A 22,942-nucleotide genomic window follows, 5' to 3' on the forward strand; every position below is an offset into this window, starting at 1 on the left:
GATCTACCCGGTGCGGAATCGCGGGGAGAGAAAAGTGTTAGCCATAAAGCACGACCATATATCAGCCCGAGAAATATTATCGTGCGCACAGTCGATACTGCGTGCTCCACTCCACACGCGCGTCCGCGTCTGCGAAAAAAAAAAAAATAAGAATCTCCGCCTACAGTTGCTCGCTCGTCCGTCGCGCAAATACACGCCGGAGATATATAATTTTGATTCTTATATATTTTCTAGGATATACATTCTGAACCGCGCGGTATTGACATTTCGACTTGATAAACCGAAATGACGGCATTACTTTCCGGCGAATAGATCCAAACGGACTTTGTATAATTGGATTGTTGTATTAAAAATTTGGTTTACAATATTTAGCAAGCGTGCTTGCATCTAGATAGATTGGTCGAATAAACACGAGAAGATAAACAATGCGGTCTCTTCGTACAAGATCTGCCAAAGTAGCCGATAAGCCGATATCCCATGGTTACTCTGGAACTGAAGGGTCTAAGCACGAAGATCGAAACATTCTTTTGTCTAGGAAGCTTAAAAGCTCTATTGTAAAGTAGGGTGCAGGTCCCTCATAAGATCCTCTTAACGTCTCCGGAATATCAATTTGATTAACAGTAGTACTGATAAAGCGGATACACTTCAGAATATAAAATTTTGTAACGTGTCTTTTTATCGCGCTTTTTATAATTATTACATATATCACATTTGCCATATATATTTTGATAAAGTAGACATAAAGTATTGCAAAAATATACGTGATTAAAAACACGAAGTATATAAGTTTTTTTTTTTAAATAACACATTTTGATTAGTGGATAATAAAGGTGCTCTACAATGATGAACACTTGTGTGGTGTAAAATAAATACAATAATACAGAAGAAAAATGATATCTATACAAAAGGATTATGGCATAAGATCTTATCGATACGATAAGAAATTCTTATTATCAGGCGTGTATTTCCGTTAGAAATAAAAACGTCGTTAATGTCCACGACGACGGGCATGACGCGAAGGCTCGCGCGACTCCAAGCGGAAGGCAAAGCGAGCAGTAAAATAAAAGCTACTGCGGAGCCGGCTGGCGTTATAGACATGCTCGCGCCTCCGTCCCCTCGCCACCCCCCGCGTACACTCGCTGTGGGGTAGTTGGCGTCCATTCCTTCTTTCTTTTAATCTTACTTTTCCCGCAAACGGGCAGCCAGGCGTTAATTCAACGGCATTGATTGCCACACGGCAATCCCCCACCGGTTCTGTGCGAACGACGAGAGAGAAAGAGAGAGAAAGAGAGAGGAAAGAGAAAATGAGGGGGTGATATCACCCCTCCGCTCCTTGCTCTTCCAGCTTCGTGCCTGGTAAGGAACGACGCTTCTGCTCCCTTCTCCGCGTCTTCTTCGATCCTCCACAGCACTCGTTTCCTCGGCTACATTCTCTTACTCGGCTAACCCGGCTACTCCTTCGAATCACTATTAACGATAGGAATGCTTATTTCCACGCTCTGATCACGACTTTTAATATCGCGATGGGGATTCGGCGGCAGTGCCGCACTTGCGTTTCTAATGTATCAAGATATTTTATCCTCGAGTTATAGCTTATTTTCTAACTTCTATACTCTCCTCTAATTTCTCTATATTATGTATCTCTATATCATAATAATTGTGTTTCTTTTTTCTTAGATAAATATATCTTTTACAAACTATTGACATTGATGTAAAAATAAAAATATGTTTGCCGAGCTATATAAAACGGAGGACAGACACTAAAACACCGAAAATGAGCGAGGTACAGACACGGTCTACCAGGTGGTTTTAATATCACGCGTAATAAGGAGGTGAGCGGCAACTTTATGACGATGGGCGAGCCCGGCGCTCTCGTTCGATGCAAACGATCGAGATAAATGGTCCAAAGGGTGTGGACTCGAGATGGACGAGAGTGTCCCTGGGGTTGCCGGCAGGAACATCGGGGGAGACACAAAGAGGGAGAAGAGACGACGGGAGAAGAAGGTAGGGGTCGAGTGCCCGGGGTCAATCTATAATAAAGCTGGCGTTATCTCGACCGGCTAGCGTGAACGAAGGCTAGAGGCTCGTAAAAAAGGGAGAACGCTGCTTAAGAACGGATTACGGGAATGAAATCGGAGAACCGATGTTCGCAGCCGGAGTATCCTGCAGCGTCAACTTTGAGGGACGCCCGCGTCGCGATTAAAAGTAAAGGCAAACCGTATTACTAAACGTAGAAGGGAAAAAAAATGGAAATATGAGACTCCCCCCATTACACATTTGATCCGTAAAAATTATGCATTTAATCTCACAGAGACGAATAATGCAACAAGAAATCCCTTCAACAATCATTTCGCCGCTTAAACTTCAGCTCGCCGAAGGCTGCTTCAATTTGTTATGTAAGTCGAAGTTCTGTAACTAAATGAAGTGGCTTCTAACGTACACATAGCAACGAATGATTCTTGTACGCTGACTTTTCCCTCGGACTTGCCATGGTCATCGTTATTCCAAACGATTGAGTGCAGTTGTTAGCAATAGGTAATTCAGCACAATCGTCGGACGGCTGAAGATACCGAGGGGAAAGATCGGGGAAAATCTCAGAATCGCAAAATGCACGGGCGAAACCCGAAGATCGTAGCCGCTGGATACGGTTTTTTTTTTCTTTTGCAGGACAAATTTTAAATAAAATAGATTCCAATCTCGAATAAAGTGCTCGAGAATAATTTCTGCAATTATGAATCAATAATTGCACGCAGTGCGCATATCTAATTGCACGAAACGGAAATTACACATTCATTCGTTGTACATTTCTCGTGAGGTGCGCTACAACCCTTCGTATATAGGGACAGAGACTCTTGCTCGGATATATCAGATCCATTATTATGTTACGCGGAAGAATCACCTGTCTGCCTACCTGTTACTCGAGCTAACGCGCGTGAAACTCATTATAATGCATAAGGGGCGCACCGACTAACCCTTTATGCTAATGCCGCCGAGTGTAGATGTTACACCGGGGTGATTTTTATCACGCATTTTAAGGCTCATTTACTTAATGAGCCGCACAATATGCGCGTTTAGGATACCATTTGCGCTCGAGAATGACCACCATAATGTTATGACACGCGATGACAATTCACCCATTAGTTACTCTATCGTCATTATACACTAATTTCGCTTGTTTACACGTAATATTATATTATATTATCACACAGTGCATAATTATCGTATTAATAGCGTGTAACTAGAATATACATCATATATTTTATGTGCATTCATATATTATGTATGCATATATTATTGTTTGCATTTTTATATTCAATACTTTTTCTACAAAAACAGTACATTAGACTTTTAAAGCGTGATATTTTAAATGTATACTTTGAATTTTATACAGATATATATCTCAAAATTACGCTCGTACGTCTCATAATAAATTTAATAGCAAACTTTACTACGAGGAGAGATGGAACCGACGAACGTGAAATTTTCTTTCGTGATATTCGGCCGTAATTTCAGTTATTACAGTTATACTTCGACACATACCGTCCTGCGCTTCTTGCGGAATCCATAATAACCGACTCTCCCTCTCCCCTCCCCTTCGCAGCAAACAATACAAAAATTATGTTCACGAGAGTTCTGCAGGAGTTTTGCAATCTTTCCCCGTAGTTTCATCTCGAAGCGTGTCGAGAGCCCGCCGTTTATTCGAGACACATGACGAGCGGTTGCGCGAGTATATTGGTGTGGTGTATACACACGTGTATCTGTATACCTAACCTGTGCTATGTGTGCACGGCACTGCAAAAATATATCTCGAACTTACGTCGGTAACTTTCTCGATTTAGAAATGATTTGCGAGCATTGAGAAGAAGTAGCAATTTCTTCGTTCGGGAAGCAGGATGCCGGGCATTCGTTGCTCGCTTATTAGCTTTTAATCTGTTAACGTTTTTGCATTTTATCGACAATTTGTCGGACAAACGCGAAACATTTCAGTTATTGCATTTCTTCAGCGCGAGATTCGCTGACGTTAATCCGGCATAAACAGTGCTTGCGATAATCAAATGCAATTCATGATACATTTCTACAATTTAGAGGATTAGTTTTGTTTTGCATACTTTTAATTGCAACATTTTGATGAGACGAAACAGTTGATATAAAAAAAATATATATTACAGTTAATATAAAAATAGTTTGATATAAAAAAAATCTTGTCAGGGAATCAGAGTGGCTCAAAAAGTGCGTTTGATGAACGAAGCAAGATGCGCGAAAAATTTTCTATTGCTCAATAATACGGCGCGCTTTTAGGCCTATCTTAGGGGCGCAGATGTACACAGGCCCTCGTCGATGGTGCAGCTCCGTCATAAAGAGAGGGTGTGCCCACACCCCTATCGCAATCGGAGTTCCTGCGATCTCGCGCCCTCGAACGAGGAGGTTTCTTTTAATTAAACTGCCCCTACCTTTGCCGCCTAGTTATCCCGCCTTTTTCCGGCAAAAACGGGATTCTCGAGAGACATAACAACCGGCAGGCACGCGTTATCAGTGCTCACCAGCGATCCGAGCACTTCTGCCCCTCCAGCGCGTCAGTTTCCATCCCTTCTGACGCAGATCCGACACTGGCTTTGTTAAAACTTACTCCCGGGCTGTTAACGACGACACATCCTATCGTCAAGATATAATACCGTAATATCGTAATAGGTCTGAAGAAAAATGAAAAGGGATTAAGAATTGTAGTTTTTGCAACTGTTGGAAATTCGATCGTAATTTTTTTTTTACTGTAATATTTTAGAAATAGATTTAAAATATTTTTGTCGTTGAAATCACATATGCTTGAAATTTATAAGTCTCCAAATCTTTATTGTTTCTAACGTGATATAATTTGATTTTGACAGCTGTATTGCATACTTAACTAACGCCCGTCGATCTGTCTTCATCTGCTACGCGAGAACATAAGCGAAGCTGTGACTCACGTTTCTCGACGGAAATAAAAGGGATCAAACGTGACGGTATAGATGAGGACAAAGTTACGAAGCTGGGTGTCATGCTGCACGCTCATAATCCCGAGCAACGTTTCCGCCGCACCTTTTCGTACCTTCGCTCTCGCTTTCCTCTTTCCCTCTCCTAAGCGAAATTACTTATAATATCTGTCAGCGGGCAGACACGGCCGATGGCGCCGCGCGCCGTTACCATCGTGCTGCAGCAATTCCTTGGAGAAATGTCCTCTTTATTATCTATCAGAAGCAATCTACCGAACACTTTCCTCTTTACTCCTTTTTTTCCTTTCGTTTTCCGTTTGTCGTTTTCTCTGTCTTCTCCCGCGTTTTCGCCTCGGGCTTAAAATCCAAGGCTAATTCCAGAGCGAGCATTGCTTTATGCTCGTTACAATTCGTCGAAACTATGACTATCGCTGATAAACGATTTCTTCAAAAGGGTATAGCTTTCTGTACGCGAAACAATTGATTCGGTATTGGTTATCTCTTCGAAGTAAATACTACAGTTAATGTTAAACACGTAAAATTGCAGTGTTTCTAATTGTAAATTACAGGGCAAAATTTTACACAGATATATATAATAATATAATAATAATAATAAAATTAAATAAATATATATATAATTTTTTATTTAATATTATTAATATATAATGTTATCAGTCTTTTATTTAACCAAATATTAATTTTTAGTAATTTATATTATAATTAACGAAATGTGTAGATTTTGATGTATTTACATTAACGCAAATGCAATTTAGCACTGCATCGCATCGCCATGCAATCGCCAGTTTTGCAACGAATATGTAAAGACTGCGGCATTAACCGCGATTGGTTCCAGCTGCAGCAAATCTTCCCGTGCTATAATACGACCGATCGACAAAGAAATCGGACCACATCGGATCGCCCGGCGTGCGGCTCGGAGTTGACGGCTTTTCAGGTTCACTAGGAATGCCTTGAACGTCCCGGCGTATAAACCGGCCGGCTAATTTAGACCGACTGTCCCGTGAAATTACCGGGGCTCGCGGGTAATGAGAGGGTGAATGGTGAGGGATAGGCCAACCCTTGGACAGTGGCCGGCTAATCACGGCCGCTCGTTAGCGAATTGAATGCGCCGCCAGTCGTATCGGCGGGTAGAAAGTCAAAGAGAGTTCTTTTTCTGCTTTAAAAGGGACCTCGGCCATTGCCGTGATCGTCTCTCAAAACTCGGCACGTTCGCAACCGCCATCACGATTGCGAATCTCCCAGGAAACAGTCTGAAACAGTATTATTTCGCGGGATTCTCGATTGACATCTGTATTGTGACGATATAATGACGACTCGTCTTATTATATCGCTGCAAATAAGTTACGTGTAATTCTTTTGAATCGGTCACTCCGGTAAATGTGATTAATGGGAAAATGACCGTCATTCGAACATTTTGTTTAAAAATTTTTACAATTGAATTATTATAAGTGTAAAGATGTTTAAGAAATACTGTTATTTGAAAAATAGCGAGAAATACATTGAAATAGTTATGTCTCTTCTTGCTTAATGGCAAATTGTTTCTTGTTAATTGAAAATTTGAGTGAATCCCACGGTAAATACCGTGGGATTTACGGAGGAATTGTACAATGCATCGATTGTCGCTAACTTAATGGACACCCTATATTTGCTCATTAACGAACCCTCTGTCGCGAATCCGGAGCGCTTCCACTAACACGAAGGCAACGCTGACAGACGAGAAGGATGCTGAGAAGAATAAGGAGAAGAAGGTGAATCCAGACGGGTGGATGGAGATGGGAAGTAGAAAAGGAAGAAGAAGAAAGACGGGTCCCTCGTTACAACTTCTGCGAGGAGAGAAGCAATACGTCCAGCTTTCCAGCGACACAAATTACGTTTTCGAAACTAGCGGGCAGTCGTAAAATATCGTTCGCGGCGTTTTAAATCGCCACAATAAGAAAACGTACCGCGGTTAATTAATCCGCGCGACTATTAATGATTATAAATCGCTTTCTACAATCGGCGTAATCAATCGATAATTAAGTTTGTCACATTTAAAATCTCGAACGTGTCCGTTGCTAATTCCTTGAGAACAGTTGAACGTTTCATTGTTGCATTATCGCGTTATTGTTCAGCGACAAAATTAAATTCTGCATTTCCGCAATAAATTTCCTCGGCGATCTCTTGTAGACAATAGTTTTCGACACTGCAAACATCATTCTTCTTGCTACTGTGATCACGACGAATGAGATGGCGGTGCTATTGCAAAGTGGAATAGAAAAATCGGTTTCAATTTTTTATCTACAAAATCCTTGATTTTGCTGCTCCTCTCATTCTTTCTTCTCTGTTTCTTTTCTTCATCGATCGTTTCATGAATATTCATTATATCTTATGTAGAGCGTTTCGAACGAAATGTATAGAAGAGGATGAATGTAACGATCATTCACATTCACCTTTGTTTTAATCTCTCGTTGCTTCTTTCTAATTCTACAAGTTTTTCTTCCACGATTGATTCGCCGTAGTTCTCTTTTAGTAGTGTAACATACGGTATTTAATTGACAAGAAATATCAATCAATGATGCTTTCCGAATTTTGCAAAGCAATAATTGAGTGAAAGAAAGAGGAGAAGGTATTATAAATTCTTTGAGGGACTTGTTAAAACGTGTTTTAAGTGCCCTATATATTATAAATATAAAATATATACCTAATATGGATATAAAATTACATGTAAATTGATTCAGTCATTGACACGTCTCTCATTTCTTGTCTGCTAAAGAAGCAAACATGCTGTCGGTAAAAAAGAGAAAATACACGAAACTCGATCTCGTTGCGACAGTTTGGAGTTGATACAAAAGAGTTTCTACCCAGCTCCTCCTCGCGCTTTTCTCGTTTTCCACGTGGGGTGAAACAGTAACGTTTAAAGCGCCCGGGCGGCCGCCGCCTCCTCCGCTAGGAGGGGTGGATGAGGACCTCGCCAAATATTTGGTTAGTCTTTGATGGGCTTCGAGAAAGGACAAGGAAGGTACCAGCGGCGTGGCGCGAGAGGAGGATCCACGCAGAAGAAACGAAAAGGTAAGGAATGGAAAGGAGGGGAAGAAGATCCGAAAAGAGGGATGAGGGAAGAGGGATAGAGGAGATGGAGGCGCGTGCTAAGGTCCACGAACGGAGCGGCGGATGAGCCGTAAGAGCCGGAGAATGCCGGGCATTTTTATTGGTTCCAGCTTTGGCTCTCCTTGAAACTCGGGAAGCCGATCAGCCGGACAGAAGGATCGTCGAATCTGATCTCATATGTGCCTATATTCCCTTCTTCCTCGACACGGTCTGCGCAGAGGTAAGGGAAAATTTGGGGATGTACACGCTTATCGACGATCGTTGCGTGGAATTTGGATATTCAAAATAATTGAAGTAAGTAAGCAACGCATCTTTATGCATTTAGCGACAATGATCCGAGTATAGATTGAAAGTTTGTTAGATGTAATTCCATTTAATGAGATTGGAATGTAATGTAAACGTATATTCTTTCGTATATTTATATATATAATATTTTTACTACATTTATTAATACACTCTCTTTTACATTTATTGTATTATATTTTCGAAACTATATTTAATATCGTAAGTCAAGTTGCACGGTTTCAGAACCGTAGGATGGATTGCACTGGAACTTTTACAATCAAGTTCCGACTGGCCACTGGGGGTATGGGAAAACTTCATTCGCGATACACATTTTCGCGATGTTCATTCGCGATGGCGAAGCATCGTGGACGCGATTCTGTAAAAATACACGGTTTTACCTCGGAGGTATATCACCCCGCTGCCTATATTCCCACCGCTCGCTATCCCCCGCTGTACAATAACATCCCGCTCTTTCCGCTTTTGTATTTTGTAAGTCAATTCGAAACATGAATCGTATAATAATTCAGCGGAGCTAAGGAAAACACGACGGATATTATTCGTCCCACCTAGTCCGCCCCTCGAACGGACTCCATATTTATGGGAACGCGGGGGTAGTTTGCGGAACGGTGGATCTTCGCATTTCCGTGCGTACGTTTTATCGCTTTTAAAACACGGTCGTGGTTATTTTCACTGTAAACGTACGAGGATCGAAGGGGGAAGTCCAAGATTTAGAAGCAAGGATCAATCTACATACGTAGTTCGAGTGTTCGAAGTGCGCTAACAATAAGTCTAAGGCAAAGAAAATTTGAAGTAACCCTACACTTCAATGATATAAAATGAAGCACAAGAAGTAGACGTTATCTTGATTAATAATTTTAACTTAACTGACAGTTTCCAAGATCGCGCTTATCTTAAAAAAAAACACGATGCTTCAAAAGGATGTAAAATGGGGTGAAGCTGCTGGTGAATGTGTATAGATACGCTCTTGATCTTTTGCCTAAAATTTTACGGGGTGGGCATGGAATAATGTATGTAGTTTGCCATAGAAGCGAACTAGTTGCAATTCCAATGAGAAAACTGAGTGCTATGTGAGCTTTCGTATCTCGACGGATTTCTGTCTTCTCGCCTCTCATACATATTGTGATTACTTCTCAAGGAAGAGGAGAAAGCGCGAGGAGAGCACATATACGCTCACATTTACTTGAAGAAACGGTATAACGAAGATGCATGCTTCTCTACAAACATGGCTATAAAGGTGTAAGGAAAAAGAATTTGTAATTTAGGAAATATATATATATATATATATCTTTGCGTAGAAAAATTGTGGCACGGGGAGATTTCTAAATGCCAAGCGGACATATGTTGCGCCGTTTCTCTAATAAAATTGCTCGCGTATAATCTTTAATCTTTAGCAAAACGAAAGTTTTGAGAATGAATAGTCGTTTCAACTGCGAGCGAGATTAAAGTAGACTCTAAAAAGCGGGTTCGCGCGCGCGGTGATCGATCGGTGACGATAACGGATCGTTTCGTACGTACAGCAACAACGATCTTATCGATGAAGTTTCCATTTCCGCTTTCTCTCCCGTTCCCGCGGTTCTCCGTCCATCCGTCCGTCCGTCCGTCCGTTCGAGCTTTCCCTACTCGTGTTTTCTCTATCCTATCCCTCTTTTCTCTCTCTCTCTATCCTATTTTCGTGGCTCCCCGCTCCCCGCGCATTCTCCTTTCTCCCCCGCTCGATATCCGGACCGATGCTAAATAGCAGAAACATAATTCCGAGGAGTGCGAGGAAATTGCTTTATCGCGCGGAATAATGGTCCGTATTCACGTGTAACCCTCATAAGTCTCTTCCCCGATACTTGCACTTTTCGGAGATTGCACGTGGCCGGACCGCCGCGCCGCGCCGAACCGCCCACGCCGCATCCTCTTTGCATCGTCCGTCGCATGAATGCGCTGTTCCAAGTAGGACTATGCTACTGGCAATGCATCGGAAAGGAGGGTACGCTGAATGCTCACGAATCGAATTTGACAGCTCTCCGCCGCACGCGCTACATCGGCGTATTCTGACAAATACGGAAAATCAATACCTCGGCCATAACGTATCGCTTTATCTGCAGTTGCGAATTTCGAACTGCGTAAATTCAAAATATTATAGTGGTCTTAGGATTTTCATCGCCGGAAATTAACATTTCTGATTATGTAAATTTTTCATAATTATACAAAAAATATGGAATTATCTGCAAACAAAACAATCAAAGTAGAAGTCGGTACGTATCTCTCCCTATTTGAAACCGTTATTTAATTAAAGAAAAGCATTTTAAAATGAGAAAACATGAAATTATTAATGGTACTCCATATCAAAGGCCAATCTATCATATTTTAATTTTTAATTTAAAATATTATAAACGATAAAAAAAATGGCATCGCAAACGCGAAAAAGAGTTGCTACTGTAGAATATAAAAGTTTAACGGTTGTTCAATTATCAATTGCCCGTATAACGTACAAAATGGAGATATAAACTATAATAAACACGTAGAAAGTAAATTCAAGTATTGGCTAATTTAAGTATTGCTATATTTACTTTTTATTTAAAATATTTGAACAGTCTTCTCAAGCTAATACCAGTAGCGATACTTTGGCTCGTATATGCCATATAAGTCATATGACATATTTTATCCAGCTATTGCGCCGAAAGATACGTACCTGCAGACAATTTCTTTTGCGCTTGGGCCCGGGGCGAGAAAAATTGTTAAGAGAAATTTTCCTGACTTTAAGTGACGTTGATGTACGAGCGTAACCAAGAGAACGCCTGCGAGAATGTCAGATTCCTTTATTCCCCGCGAAAAGCATAGAAACCAACACTCCAGCCGGATAGCGCGATTACGCAATTAAAAAATATGAATTATTAAGTCGCGTGTAATTCCGATATGAAGTGCAAAAGATTCAGACATAGGAAATTTTCGAATAAAAACAAACACGAGAGAGCAAGCGAGAGAGAGAGAGAGAGAGAGAGAGAGAGAGAGAGAGAGAGAGAGAGAGAGATTATTAGTATATAATTAAATGTTCGTAATTTTATAAGTTCTTAGTTTTGCTCATAATGAGTATATAAGATAAGAACAATGAAATATAAACTGTAAGATTATGGGGGGTCAGTCGAATCTGGCAATTATTCCTTTTTTAATTGTGCACTAATTATCTCAACATCAATCGGAGTAGAGCCCGTTTCATACGACGGGAACCACAGTCTATAATTCGATCTATACATCGAACCGCGGCGGGTAATTAAAAGCATTGTCAGAGCGGGAATACGCGGACAAAGGGACCAGATACGCTGAGGTAAAAGACGCTCTCGTTTAAGTTCAATTGGTAATTACTAGTCGCTAGAGTGAAACGCGACTTAATGAAACGTGACTTACGTTTGAGGAATGCATTAATCGCGACGTGCAATTGGCGTGACAGAATTCTAAGAAGCGAAACAGTTATGGATCTATAATTATCTATGACGAATTATGTAATATAATAATGATAATAATATAATATTTAATACGCGAATAAAACACTGTTCTACGAATTCGATTTATTATTCTTCTATCTAGTTTCTATTTCATGAAAAAAAAAATCAACATTCTAATGAAAAATGCTCTGAAATTTACAATTATGTGCGACGACGGCGGTTCCGTTGTCGAATGCGAGCCGGACTTACGTGGACGCGTGACTTTTTATTCGCAGAGGGATGGAAGTCGTGTCGCGCGCGGGGCGGTGAGTGCTTGTCGACGGTTTTCTCTGAAAAGAGAGCGTAGCGGGGGTGTTGGCAAATACGTAGGACGCATTCAGATCAGCGTCGGCCGAGGGCCGAGGGGATCCACCGAACGGGAACGACGACGGAAAAGTAGAAAAGGTTTTTCGGGGCGCGTCAGCAAGAGACATCAGAGGCGAGAGGCCGCGCCATTTCCTCCAGTCGAATACAAATCAAATACGTGCGAATGTATCGTGCGTTGTTGCTTTGTACTTCGCAGGGATCAATGCCAGAGGGACGAAACTTCGTTTCGACAAAGCGAAGCCTTTTCATCGCTTTCTATGTCCCGTGCAAATAATTAATGAATTCATCTAGCTTCAAATGGGTTTTTCCGATGTAATTTACTCCATATGCGATCCGTATATGAGATTTTTTTATTTATAATTTAGCATAATTTTCGCGTAAGTAATGCAATTAATACAATTTTTATTTTGTTGACTATATAACACATTCTTTATTTATGATTTGATACAATTTTCTTAAGCCAAATAGTGAAATTTTCTAACTGTTAATTACACACTGAAAGAAGTATAATGTTTCCATTACCGTTTACGTTTTGGATAATATTATATCTAAGTCCGTAGGTGTATGTACCTTTATGTTCTTGGAAATACGAGGAGTCAAACGTTATAAATGTAACGACTTCGGCAGATTCTCGGAGAGCGGCTGGGAAACCAGAATAAATATTGATACACGTCAAAGGGAACGTCGCGTGTAAATGACATTCCAGGAGGTTCGCAAAATGCAGCACGGCGTAATACGCGAGACGGAAAATAGCGGCAATACTCTTGAGTGCCTCGGATGGTGGCCTGGGGGACTAGGGACCGCGGGATAAGGATTTGCTTTCGAAAAGGGAGAGAGACACTCGTGCGAATGCTACATACGGGAATGCATATGCAGGGAACATAGTCGATTTTAGGTACGTGTACACCGGGCGCTTGCCAGGGTGCTCGACACATAATCGAGATTGAAAATTAGATATAAATTAAAAAATAAATAAATAAATTTTTCTCTTTTTTTAACTATGAAAAGAAAATTTTATTTTTTAAAAAGAACGTGGCTTGTGAATATTAATATAAGAATTTGATATGAGGCTTACAAAATTAGAGAGAATATAAAGTTAAATATTAAATTATAATAAATAAAGGACTGCTAATTTTTATAACGAAAATGTAAAAATATTTGTATTTGAAATACACATGTTTTTCAAATTTGTTTTAAGAATCATGTATAGTTAGAAAATAAAATTATGTTAGATATTAAATGAGCTATTAGTTACCTAACTAAATATTAATGTTTTTATGAATCTTACAATGATAACTGAAAATAGCTAATTATAGTGAAAAAAGTAACTCTTAAGTTTAAACGTATGTCATTGTAACAGACGTTTACGCTTAAACAATGGCGTTGATTTCTAAATTTATATAAATTAATGTAACCTATTAGTATCGCAAAGAAAAGAATTACACTGAAGCTAAAGCGATCATGGTCGCTTATCGAACTTGAAATATTGTCAGGCCGAGGGTGCCGGGATCGCCTCGACACACTGCTGGTCTTCGAGGGTCCCATAGTCCATCCCCTTCTTAGATCAATAATACTATTCCCGTGGCAGCGCATGCGTCCCGCGGCGTCTCCCGTTACAACCCCCATACGCGAGCTGGTTTCCACCCCCGTTGAGCCGCGTTCAGGACGCCGCGTACCCCTCCATGCAACATTCATAGCGCCATCAATATTATACGCGCGAAATAATAACCTGTGCATTTATGATAAGGGAGGGGGAGGTAGCTCCTTCCAAAGGTCGATATAAAAAAAAAATGCGCCAGGATCATGATAAATATGCGTGCGAACTGTTATGCAAATCGATCAACGATTAGCAAAGGGTCGTGAGAAAAGATAGATCGGTGCAATTTGTCTAGTAATCGATCAGTGAAAAAATTAGCAAAATGGAAATGAAGAATATACTGTACTTTTTATATTAAGAAATTATATATTTTCCCACTGTGATATGTAACGATTGCTTTGAAGATATTATATTATAGATTTATTATTAATTGTGCATTATTAATTATACATTAAATTACTCAAAATTTATGGAAATATTAAAAGTTTGCGTTTTTATCGATATAGGATAAGGTGGTATCTCAAACATTAGCAATATGTATGTATAATTCTGTACGATATAAAATTCTTTAATGTAATTTTCGAAATTCAAATAATCTCATTGTGTAAAGTTTAGTCATCAAATTTGAATCTCGGAAATTAAATTCTTATGTCATACAGAATTTTACTATGTTTGAAATTGTACTACCTTACCTTATACGTAGCTTAACAAATCGATTGAATATTCAAGTTTACGCACAAATAGACGTATATATGTAATAGTTATGCATATATTTAAATATTTTGACATGTAATATCCATTATGTACATATACATGATAATAACTCTTCATTTGCATTGCATAAACAAATAGTATATGATAAGTAGGCGACCTTGATATACGCGGATCACTGGCTATACTATGAAAATACACGCCTGTTACGAAACTATATCTGGCGAGGCTCGTAAACAGCGTAAACAGCGACTCGAGAAATCTCGACTTGAAATTCCGGTTTTCTGACGATTCAGGCGGCAGTTAGCGTTCGATAGTCATAGAACCGACTGTACAGATCGCACGTAGCGTGGCAACTGTCATAAAAAAAAGTGTATTAGAGTTAAAAAAAATCAACTTCTACAAACTTGAGACTAAAGTATGAAATGCATTACTTTCACGTCATTAGATCACGGTTACTCCGTTCCAGAAAAATGATTTATAATCTTTCCTCGTTATCATCGCGATAACGTCATTTCGCTTATCGTTCGTCATAGTGTTTTAAAAGTGTGTTCGCGTTTTAAAACTTAATTGCTGTAAGAAATCTAAAGCAGTGTGGCAGTGCATTAATTCAAAGAGAGAATTGCGGCGCAAATCGACACATCATTATAATATTATATTATAATATTATTATATATATATACATATAATATTATTATATGATTTCTATAGAAATTCCCGAGATAATAAGCCAAATCGCGTGCTTGACGATAAATCGCGTAGCGAGGCCGTGGTAATCAGAAGTTACGGGAGTAAACTATGTATCCTGATATCGGCTTTATCGTCGCTTGATCTGGACGCCTTTCAGTTGGAACTGTCAGTGTCGGAGCCGCTTAGGTTACATACAAAGCAAATACATAACCGCGATTGCTGCACGTCATAGAATCTCGTTGCGGCACACGATTAAAAATCTCGTAGATATCGTATTCCGACTTCTTTCATCATGTCTAAGCGACTCTCAAAATCTCTACTAAGTAAAGAAACCAAAGATTATTTCCTAAGGTAATGTTCACTCAACGAGATAAATGAATTTTTGTTAAAAAAAAAAGGTGTATATGTATAAAGTAAAATTAAAATCGATATTTTCTCAATTAAAAAACTATTCTTTTTTGCAATTCTCCAATTTCCAATATTACGTATACCATTGAATAGTGAAACGTTCGTCCCTCTTTTTGAGATTATTGTACTCGGTATTTTAGATTTGCTCGAAAGCGCAATTTATGGAAAATGAACTACTTTTTTAAGCACGCACTTCTGGGGTCCGGTATTCAACTGGATGATACCTATAGCGGCCATATCTGACACGCGAAAGCATCCGAAAATCATTAGCGGCAAAATGACTTTAGGTGAGTTCGATATATATATAGCTTACGGCTTTACCCCGCGGTAGACCTTTCGAAGAATTCATTCACCGTCTCTTAATAATCGCGACAGAGCGAGTTGATGCGCGACTAACAGAGGGTTGGGAGGGGTGGGGGGGCGAGGCTCGAGAGGGGCCCATAAAATAATTGCTGCTCGAGCGCAGCAAATAACCGTTTATTTCTTAATGAGCGGCACGCTGCGAATGTCTGGGGGGAAGGGGGGAGGGTGCATACCGACCCAAAACCAGTCTGCAAGTAAAATGTTACAGTAAAATGTTATAAGTTTAATTGCGTTTAATCTCTCAAACGCGGCCGCTACTCCAAAGAGTCTTTCCTCCGAGTCTCGTTAATATTTCAGAGAGTACTTACGTATTCACGTAACGAGAAGACGTAGCTGTAAAATCATTCCATGATAATAATGAAATAACAAACTAATAAAATGATAAATCACGTGTCAGTAAATATACCATTTAATTTGCATGTTAATTGCGCGTCAGTTTCCTATATTCTACATATGATTTAATTTTCTTTCTGATTTGTTAGCCTTGACTCTATACTCCATGGTATTCATGCGATTTGCTTGGAAGGTACAACCGCGAAATTTGCTGCTGCTCGCATGCCACATCACAAACGTCGGGGCCCAACTCACGCAAGGTTACAGATTCCTCGATTATCACTACGGCCAACAGAATGAGCCCGAACGGAATAAGTAATGTGGGAAGTCAGTAGGCCACGCGAGTAATGCATTACGACGACATGCTTACTTGCAAATGTACAAAATGCGAAACACTAGTAAAATTAACTTTTTTATTACTATACGGGCTTTTGCTGTAGAATTTTAACAAAATAATAATAATAATAATAATAATAATAATATGATGTAGTGAGGTGCTACTTTCTACTCTCCGGCAAAACATAATAAATAATACGTAAACTTAATATGCGCATGAAATGTCAAAAATAATTTGTAAAAGAAAATTTCTTCCAGTTGCTTCATTCCCATTATCGTGTGTATAAGAAAAAAAATGTATGTGCAAATATAAAATATATATACATATGTTCTTTCCATTATCGGAGCATGTTATCAACCGGGTAACGCTCTGATACTCACGACAAACTTCATCGTTGCTCAACAGATTTATTGCAACCATCTAAGATGCAAACAATAGTAGCGCGGGCGTTAGATTTAACCGTGGCAATTATTATAAAAGCGCGCGCGTGAGCGTGTAATATATTATAATAATTGCTAATATATTGGAAAGCCAGCCTCGAGGGCCTGGCGTAATGTACCCTGGCGCAACACTGTTAACACTGTTGCATATACACCCGAACGATTCCGCTTATTAAGTTATTCCGTTACTATTCTTCTGGTAATTGTAGTTAACGCGCAGTATTTATAATTCAACGCTCGCGTGTTGCAAGCACCCAACTTGGTGCACGCTCCGAGATATGTAACATATCTTGCTCCACATTATCTTTCCCCAATCGCAACTGAAATGATAAGGTTCCGCAGTTTTTCTGATACGAGGCACTTTATATTTACGACGTTGCTATATTTAACGCTATATTTACATCGTTTATCTCTTCTATTTATGGATATTTTGACAAATTTTAAATCAATTCAGTCTTAACGATGATTTGATCGAACATCTTTTTTTTTTCTATTTTCAAATATTTAAGTCCTTTTATTGTACATTCATATAAACTTGTTTCTTTTAAACAGTTTCCTCAAAATTAATCACATCTCCTTTTCTCTTATTCTCTGCTAGCCTTGAACTTATTTCTCTATTTTACGTGTCATTCTCTTCTTCGTCTACCGTTACTTTCCCATGTCTAAAGGGCACAAGTTTATTCGACTCGGCCCCAACTCGGTCCAGTACGAACGAATGTATAAGGAGAGCAATAATTTTCTGGGGTAGCCTCTCGCGCGCGCGATACTACAGGGGTGCGGGCACGGCATGGCGGGCACTCGATCGTGCTAGGGTCATTTTATGGGATCTGGCACGGATCAGACGCACGAATCTATCCTCGGTATTTTCCGAATGCTAAGCTCCGCGCCGTCCTCCTCTCCACGACGGTTTTCCCTTCGCCTCTCGCTCTCCTTCCGTCCACCAGTCCTGTCCAGGGATATAAAATCCACCCCCGACTAGCTGAATAAATATATATGGCCTTATTAGCCCCCTGCGCTTGGCGTCGATCATGCGGCACGCCCTGCCGGCGCTCCTTTGCCGCTCGTTGATGAAAATGTTTCAAGTGACGTCATCCAACAATGTATCCGCAATGCTCGTGAAAAGTTACTTGAAAGTGGGCTTTCAAAAAATGAAATATCGCTTTTTATTTTCAGATTAAGCCGCGTTAACTATATTTATTGCAAATCGTCAATACATCGCGCACGTCGTCGTCAATTTGACGTAGTTCAAAATTGACGTAGTTGCAAGGTATACCTCTAAATTTGTCTGTATTGTCCGTTTCCACTAGTCACAAATCAGAATAATCGCCTTCTACACTCCGTCCTCCGATAAGACAAATCCGGCGCTTTCCATTCACGTCCTTCGGTCCTGCGGGTTTTGTCGTGCCCGCGCGGAGACAATCGGAGAATCGTATACGAGGTGGGAGACGTAGAGGAGACGTGGAGCGACAGGGAGAGTCCTTCGGGACTGATTTCACAAACAAATGCCGCCGATTGAATCCTGGCATGTCGCAAGATGGATCGCTCTCTTTGAATCACAGATTACCGGCCGCCTCTGCCTTCCATCTCGCCTCGCATCGTATCGTTCCTTCGTACCGCCGCGATGTACATCGTCCTCTCCTCCGCTTCGCCCTTCCTGCTGGTCCACTTCGTCCTTCGCGAAGACGCTTCCACCTTCGTTTCCTTCCAGGCAGCGGGCAGCTCGGCAATTTGCCACATGCCTACGCAGCTGCGACCCTCTCTCTTTCTCATCCTCACCCCGTCGTTACTGGCATCTCGAAACTTATGTCAACGGCGACCAAGTTCGATCGAAACCGTGAAATGTCGCGAAATTGACGAATCAATAAAATACCTATGTTAATTGAGTGTCGAGTAAGAGCTGTGTTTAAAGGAACTACATTGTGTTTAATGAGATTATATTTAGATTAAACGTATTGGTTTTTATATAGATTGATACAATATGTTTGTATCACATGTTGCATTAATTGTATTACATTATTATGCCAAAGATATGCAAAGTAAAGCAATCAATTTTAATAATCTGTAGATGCAAATGAGTAACAGTGAGTACAGGCGTGTTGGGGGAAGAAAAACAGAACGTCACTAATACAATCAAAATCGCGCGATGGATGGCGTGGCGCCTCGGAAACGCTGGGCGCAATCGAAAAACGTTTCCGTCGACGGGTTTGAAATAATTCGATGAAGAGGAAAAGGGCGACGCCGCAAGCGAAATGAACTGTAAAGCGGAATGCTCGGATTGTAAAGCCGCCCCCGCGGAGTTGCATGAACTGCAGGAAAAAGGCCAAAAAAAGGAAAAGAGAGAGAGAGAGAAAATCAAGGGGAACGACCCTCGGCCCCGAGACTTTTCGACGCTGAAACGATCTTTAAATTAAGTGCGTCAGCTTATGACGCCCGTGTAAAGTCTTGCAGGGTGGATTTTTGATTCGCGTGCACGAGTTGAGCGGGAAGACTTCTGAAATGCGTGGCGAATTGCGCGCCGTCGTCGGCGGGAACCCCGAGGGTGAAATGAATCAAGCACCCACCCTCACCATGCAGGACATACATTAGGCTGACACCGGACTTACCATTCGGAATGCTGACGATTTCTTATGTCAGGGATGAAAAGGAATAAGAGTGTTTCCCTGGAAAATCGAGGAAATATTTCGTGTAAACGAACAGGGTCTTGGGGGCGCTAGTCGTAATCATTTTAAGTATGTACTTGCGATATTTTTTTATTATATGTATATGTAGCATGAATATACGTCGCAGATATATGCGGTATTTTATATTTAGGAAAAGAAATAACCTTTTCGCCTAGAATAACTCTTCAGCTTTCTTTCTTCAAACTTAATTAATAATTTAACAATAATGTTCTTTTAGTAAAATGGGCTATCTTGATTGAAGCTAAATTAGTAGCTTTCTTCTATGATTCTTTTACCAATATTCTGAATATTTCTTTCTCTCTCTCTTTCCTATAAGCGGAATATTATTGTAATACCAAATATTAATTGAATATAAATGTTAGCCGTTGTCAAAACAACAAAAAAATAGATATTTCGAGATTAGTCAAACATAGCTACAAAAAAAGATGATCGAAAAACAGAATTTTCCCGCAGAATCTAACGCACCAACTGCGAAATGTATACACTCCTGGTGGATTCATAAAAATGTACTTTAGCCACCCCTGTAAAATAACATAGGATTCGGGGAGGCGCACGATCGTAAGTACACCATAAGAAAGTAAAACGCGCTGCTTTAAAAAAATCATGAGTGTGCTTCTTGCGCATCATTTCCCGAAAATTACATAAATATATAAATTCGACAGTTCTCTTCTCCGAAGGGGAGGCGCCATATTTGGCCAAGCAAGTAATTTCAGAAGGGAGATAAGAATACTCGTCGTCTTTGAAATTACGTTACGACGTAATCTCGGTAATTCGCGCGGAAAATGCAAGTGATCTCGAGAAGTAGAAACGAATGCTTGCCCATTTCCCTCGGATGAGTTTACGACGAATAAGAAACGAGGATTCACGAGAAATGACGAACGTAAGAGTGCGAAAGGTAATGGGGTTGGACTTGGTCGGCGCACTACGACGGGATGTTTTCGTTCGAGGGGGTGGGGTCAACGTAGATGGCAACATAATCCCCGATCGAGAAGCCTGGCACATGGGAACATGGGGGACATCTTATCTTCATATTACACACCCGTCGTGGTTCTCAACCGAAATTGTCAGCAATGTATTTCCACAAGTCATAGACATCCTAAAACCGTTAGGTACAAATTATCTCGATTAATAATAGCGATGTACAGATATTTTACATTTAATATCCTTTTAAAAATATGCACAAAGGTGCATAAAATATAAAAATGGTTACTTAATTCTCACTGTTCTACACGTACATTGATGACAAAATAAGTTTATTGAGACCAATTTTATACAAGAATATTCGACTTTCTTTTCGCAGAAATTTATTCGCAAAGATATTCATTTTATGCTCTCATTTCAAATACCGCACAGTGCATCCCTCGCGCAGTTTCTCCGCCAGTGTCAAATACATTCTATCACGCAAAATCGATATCTCATAAGATTAATAAACGTCACATCGACTCTACGATTGAATCGATCGATGCCGTATAACGCGCACTTGGATTACGTTACTTTAAAAGTTCGCAGAAGGCAGTAAACAACTTCTGCTTCGTACTGCGCGAGAATCACACGTGCTACCGCACGGATACGGAAGTAGATGGACGCGCGTGCACGTACACTCGCATACATGTACGAACTCGCATATAGAACGATTTCAGCGACTGAGGATGGTTTATGACCCGTAACCTTTCTTCCTTCCCCTCTACCAACCCTCTACCGACCCCTACCTTCGCAGATCTCCACCCGCTCTATCCCGCGCAACGTGACTCCATCCCCCTGTAAACTCGATCCAATATATTAGGGTTAGCTTCAGCGGGAAGAAGCTATCGACGCCGACCTACCGAATCGCCGTCTTTGCCATTTCTGTCCGTCGAACTTTCAGACTCAATAGTTTGGATCCTGATAATCGATAGAAAAAAATAACTAATAGATCGCGGAGAAAGTAATCTAGCTATGAATGAAACGTGCATATCGTAGAAAAATATATCTTTCTGGTTGATTTACTGTATTTTATAATCTTTGAGAAAAAATATGTATATATTGCTAAAGAGAACTGTTTGAATATGATCCAAAAATTGTTTTGCAGGTTTTGAAATATGTAAACGGTCTGGTATAGCAGTAATTTCAAAGGAAGAAAAATAGCAATAAATAATGATTTTTAAAATAAACAAATTTGAGGAAAAAGTAAAAATTCCAAAATTTGTTTCTGACACTCGAAATTATGGCGAGAGAGAGAGAGAGAGAGCCGCGATAACACACGATCTTTTTCTCTTCGATTTCCATTTTCTCGGATATGCAGTGCTCCGACATTCTACCCTCCTTACGATTGGCCGCTACAAGGGACTCCGGTACGTTCCGCCAGACGCTGGGGTTGGCAACTTTGAAGGATATTTTTTATTCATGTGACGTGTTTGAGGGCGCGGAAAAACACATTCTCCCGATCCAAGCTAAGATCGAACCAGGGGAATCGTACTTCCACCTACGTCTCTCGGCTAGGATCTTCAATTTTAAAATTCTCCCCGAGCCAGGTCTACAGTCTCGTCCCTTTCGATCAAGATAGACGAGTCAACGTAAGGCAATTCGCTTGAAGTACGAAAGCTGGACAGCTTTGATTCTGACAAACTTTAATGCATACGTGGAAAAAGAATGACATTAAAATATTTTCTCTTCCATTCAGTTTTATTACATTCCTAAAGATAATACATAATCTTACTTCTTTTTTATCCATTTAATTAATAATTATGATATATAACAGTTGAATATTATATCAGTATATTTTAAGCAAAAAAGCAGTTTTTCAAAGAGGAAAAATTGAATAGTGTTTTTATTTGCTGAGATTTTAAGCCGTCAGCTAAGCTTGAAATGTCTTGAAATAAAGATGAGAAAATTTTCCAATTTTAGGACATAATATCGATACTCTTCCCCATATAGGCATACCGTAAACGACGCTAAAAAAGCTCTTTTGTTAATTGGTCGCTCAAAACCAAAGGATGGGGAGATTTCCGGGGAACTTGCGAGACGCAGCTCGTCCCGTGGGATATCAAGGAAATTCTACGGATCGGGAGTCTTTCAAATATTTAGCAGCAATATCCAATTTCTCCTCCTGTATCCCCACAATTCTTCATAGTTGATTTGCCGAGGCCATCGTTCGCCTAAAGGCCGTTATCGATCGATCGCGAATGCATCTTTAATTAGAAAACTGCAAAACTCTTGTATAATAAAACA

The 22,942-nt window shown here is 40.1% G+C and overlaps 1 protein-coding gene across 1 annotated transcript; it reads left to right on the forward strand.

Moving 5' to 3' along the window:
• The first annotated feature begins 14,771 nt into the window (after positions 1–14,771).
• On the forward strand, positions 14,772–16,938 carry LOC105459536 (mitochondrial pyruvate carrier 1-like). Its single transcript, XM_011705658.1, has 4 exons — positions 14,772–14,901; positions 15,195–15,524; positions 15,768–15,868; positions 16,427–16,938. Exons 2-4 carry the CDS (start codon positions 15,466–15,468, stop codon positions 16,594–16,596), a joined length of 330 nt encoding a protein of 109 aa, XP_011703960.1. The 5' UTR covers positions 14,772–14,901; positions 15,195–15,465; the 3' UTR covers positions 16,597–16,938.
• Positions 16,939–22,942: the final 6,004 nt, after the last annotated feature.

The sequence above is a fragment of the Wasmannia auropunctata genome, unplaced genomic scaffold, assembly GCF_000956235.1.
Source record: "Wasmannia auropunctata unplaced genomic scaffold, wasmannia.A_1.0 LD334185.1, whole genome shotgun sequence".
Lineage (NCBI taxonomy): Eukaryota > Metazoa > Arthropoda > Insecta > Hymenoptera > Formicidae > Wasmannia > Wasmannia auropunctata.